Raw genomic sequence first — 3451 nt, forward strand, 5'->3', positions numbered from 1 at the left:
TACTCTGGCAACCTGCATGTTTGCTCTGCTGCAAAGTGTCCCTAGACTTTTTTTTGAAAAGTTGGCAACTATGATATTGATTTGAGTCTCCCGCCCTTTAGCTCCCTCAGCTCTCTGTACCATGTGATCAGTGTAGTCACATGACAGCCTTGATGTCAGAAGGTCCTTTTGAGGGATAGGAACTAGCTGCTACCAGCAAAATACCAGCCAGGTGGGAACTCTACCCCCTGATAGTGGCCCTGCCTACCTACACCTGCTTATAGTAACATATGGAGACCAGACTTTCATGCACAAATATCTAATTTACCATCATCCCATATCCAGAATGCACAATCGTATACCCAGAATGCAGCATTAGTGTTATGGTCAGTGTTTCTAGTGCAGGATTCTCACACAGGCACCATCAACCCTTACCCAGAATGCAGCATTATCATTATGGTCAGTGTGTATCTAGCGCATGATTCTCACACAGGCACTATCACTCCTTACCCAGAATGCAGCATTATCATTATGGTCAGTGTATCTAAAGCATGATTCTCACCCATGCACCATCATCCTATACCCATAATGCAGGATAATTGTTATGTTCAGTGTATCTAGTGCATGATTCTCACACAGGCACCATCTTTATATACATAGAATGCAGCATGAAGAGGCTCAGTGAAGGTGATCGTGATGGTGTGTAAGTGTCTGATCGGGTCACACAGCTCATAAAAGGTCAGACGCCCAGCCTCATAGTCCAGCAGTATTCCTACTGTATCACATGATAGAGGGGAATCTAATGAGGTGTCTATATTGTTATGTGTCACTGAAAATATTGTGTTACCAAATGATCTGTAATAACACAAACTCCAGGACTTGTTATTATCTCCTACCAGTGACTGACATCTTGCCCTCCCCATACTGGGATAACAAACCCCTACACGCCATTCCCCTGATTTACTGATCTGCACTTCCCAGTAATGTCGTCCTGAGGAAACGCTCCTGGTGCTTAATACCTGAGGATAATATGTAAATCTCTCTGGTGTTTCTGGTCGCTTCTGCCTTATATGTGACCAGGATACAGTTTTCAGGTCACCTGATACAATAACATTACTTTCTGCTGTCTGTATATCTAGTAATATGTCTGATTCAACCTGCATATAGAGCAATTTCTTTACATCAGTCACAATATCAGCTAAACCTCTGTATAAGGTCACTGAGATCAGATCCTCATCCAAATCCCCCCCCAGTAGGGACCAGTTTATCATCCCTCTGTGTGACCTCATCATCTCCCTTTTCAGCACCACAAAAATAATCTCTGTGTGACTCCTGTTCTTGTAGAATAGTTAATGGGTCAGTCATGTTGTACAGCTCCTCAATGTGACACATCTTCCTGGTCACCTCGTCCTCTTTTTCCAGCTGCTGGATCAGAACAGAGATTGTGAGTAAAACCTGCTTTTGCTGCCGGGCGATGTCACTCAGGACTCTCTTCTCTAGGTATTTCAGCTGTTTACTGATGTCCCTAATCAGGGCAGTGAGTCGCTCTGTTACACCAGCTGTTTTTTCTTGCACCCCTCTCCTGTGCTCCTGCAGACTCTCGACTCTTTTCTCAGTCTTCTCTCTTTTTGTGGTCAGTTTCTGCAGAACATCTCTCAGTTTCTCTTTCTTCTTCTCAGAAGCCTCATTCAGCAGCTCCAGCTGGTGTCCCCTGTGCTCTCCAGCCAGGGAGCAGGACACACAGATACAGGCAGTATCCTCAGTGCAGTAATATTCCAGGAGCTTCTTGTGTTTGGAACATTTTCTGTTACCCCAGGAAGTGGTGGGTTCAGTTAACACGTGTTCATCAGACTTGTTGTGTACCCTCAGGTGGGCATCACACAGAGAAGCCTCACAATGCAGACATGATTTGGTAGCAGGTACAGGAGAGTGAATACAGTAAGTGCAGAAGACCCCATTGTCTTTTTGCTCTGCCTGAGTAATCTGTAAATGCTTCATTACATTACACAGTGCTATGTTCCTCTGCAGCTTAGGTCTGTTACTGAATCTCTTTCTGCACTCAGGACAGTTATAAACCCCAGACTCCTCCTGGGTACCCAGCACACTCTCCATACAACCCAGGCAGAAGTTATGGCCACAGCTGAGAGTTACAGGATCTGTATAAATGCTCAGGCAGATGGGGCAGGTTAGCTCCTCTCTCAGATCAGCAGATGCCATGTTTGTATCCAGCAGCAGGAAATGAAACTTACAATATCTTCCTGTTTAGCACAGGAAGTGGTTAATCATTGGAACATGCAGTTAACCCTGTAAGTCCCATGCTGCAGCTGTAATACACAAGCTCGTGTGCACTTATTATTAGTGCCTCTCCCCTATCTGTGACCATATGTTATTAGTATTATATGTTATCTGCACCTGGTTCTGTCTCTCATTCTTCTGCATTATCATATTCCTTAACCAGTAATAGTCTTTTATAGGTACACGAGACATATAGGGTTGCCAGGTGTCCGGTATTTGACTGGACAGTCCGGTATTTCCATTTCTTGTCCGGTAATATTGATTTAAAAAAAACGGACACAGCCTACAACTCCCACAATACACTACAGGGCAGTTTTTAGGAAGAACAAATAAAAACACTAGGGTGTGTTAACTGACAGCCAATCAGAAAGAAAAATAGGTCTGACATCTATCATATTCACACTGTCACAACCATTGTAAACGTAAGGGCGCGTAACAGACCTTTAATGCACTGAGTAACAGGATAAAGGAACAGGATATCAACAATTTCAATTATTTTGCATCCAAGCTGTTTGCAATCAAACCTTTAAAAGCTGCATTTTGTATCGTAAGCAGCTGCCAGCTCACACCCGTTGCAGAGGAAAACATATTACACGCACTGTAGTTATCGGTATTACAATTAATTAATCACCACTTATTTTTAGCTAAGCTAAACTACTACTTTGTAAACTATACAAGTAAGTAATAATAACAATAAGCTTAGTAATGAGTTGATTCCTAGGAAAGCCTTGCTCAATATTTTTGTGTAAGCCTAATGCAAGGACAGTTTATTATTTCATTACTTTATTTTATTAACACTATGATGATAGGGTAAGAGTGTGAGATCATGTGATGCCGGGCCGGCTAGCAGTACACTCCCAGTCTCTGACACACTTCGCACATGCTGTGGATATTCGCAAAACTGGCTGTCACTGTGTCAGACAGCTAAGCTGAGTGACTTTTCCAGTTAAGAAAGCTGTTGCTTTTACTTGCAGGCTGTCAGTGACAGCTAACCTCACCATGAAGTAAGTGTGTATGCTTTAGAAAGAATAACTTAAAAAGTAATAGTATAACTTATCACACTCAAATTTATTTTTATATATTTAAATATATATATATATATATATATATATTTGGCTGTCCAGTATTTTTTGGAAGGGCAGCTGGCAACCCTAGAGACATACAGGTAAATAAACTG

General features: G+C 42.2%; 1 protein-coding gene across 1 annotated transcript; it reads right to left on the bottom strand.

The window, feature by feature from the left end:
- Positions 1-596: 596 nt before the first annotated feature.
- On the bottom strand, positions 597-2196 carry LOC128638896 (E3 ubiquitin/ISG15 ligase TRIM25-like). Its single transcript, XM_053691026.1, is given in 2 exon segments — positions 597-1226; positions 1228-2196. Coding segments are annotated over 2 exon segments (1599 nt in total).
- Positions 2197-3451: the final 1255 nt, after the last annotated feature.

Source organism: Bombina bombina, chromosome 8 (genome assembly GCF_027579735.1).
Source record: "Bombina bombina isolate aBomBom1 chromosome 8, aBomBom1.pri, whole genome shotgun sequence".
In the NCBI taxonomy this organism is placed as follows: domain Eukaryota; kingdom Metazoa; phylum Chordata; class Amphibia; order Anura; family Bombinatoridae; genus Bombina; species Bombina bombina.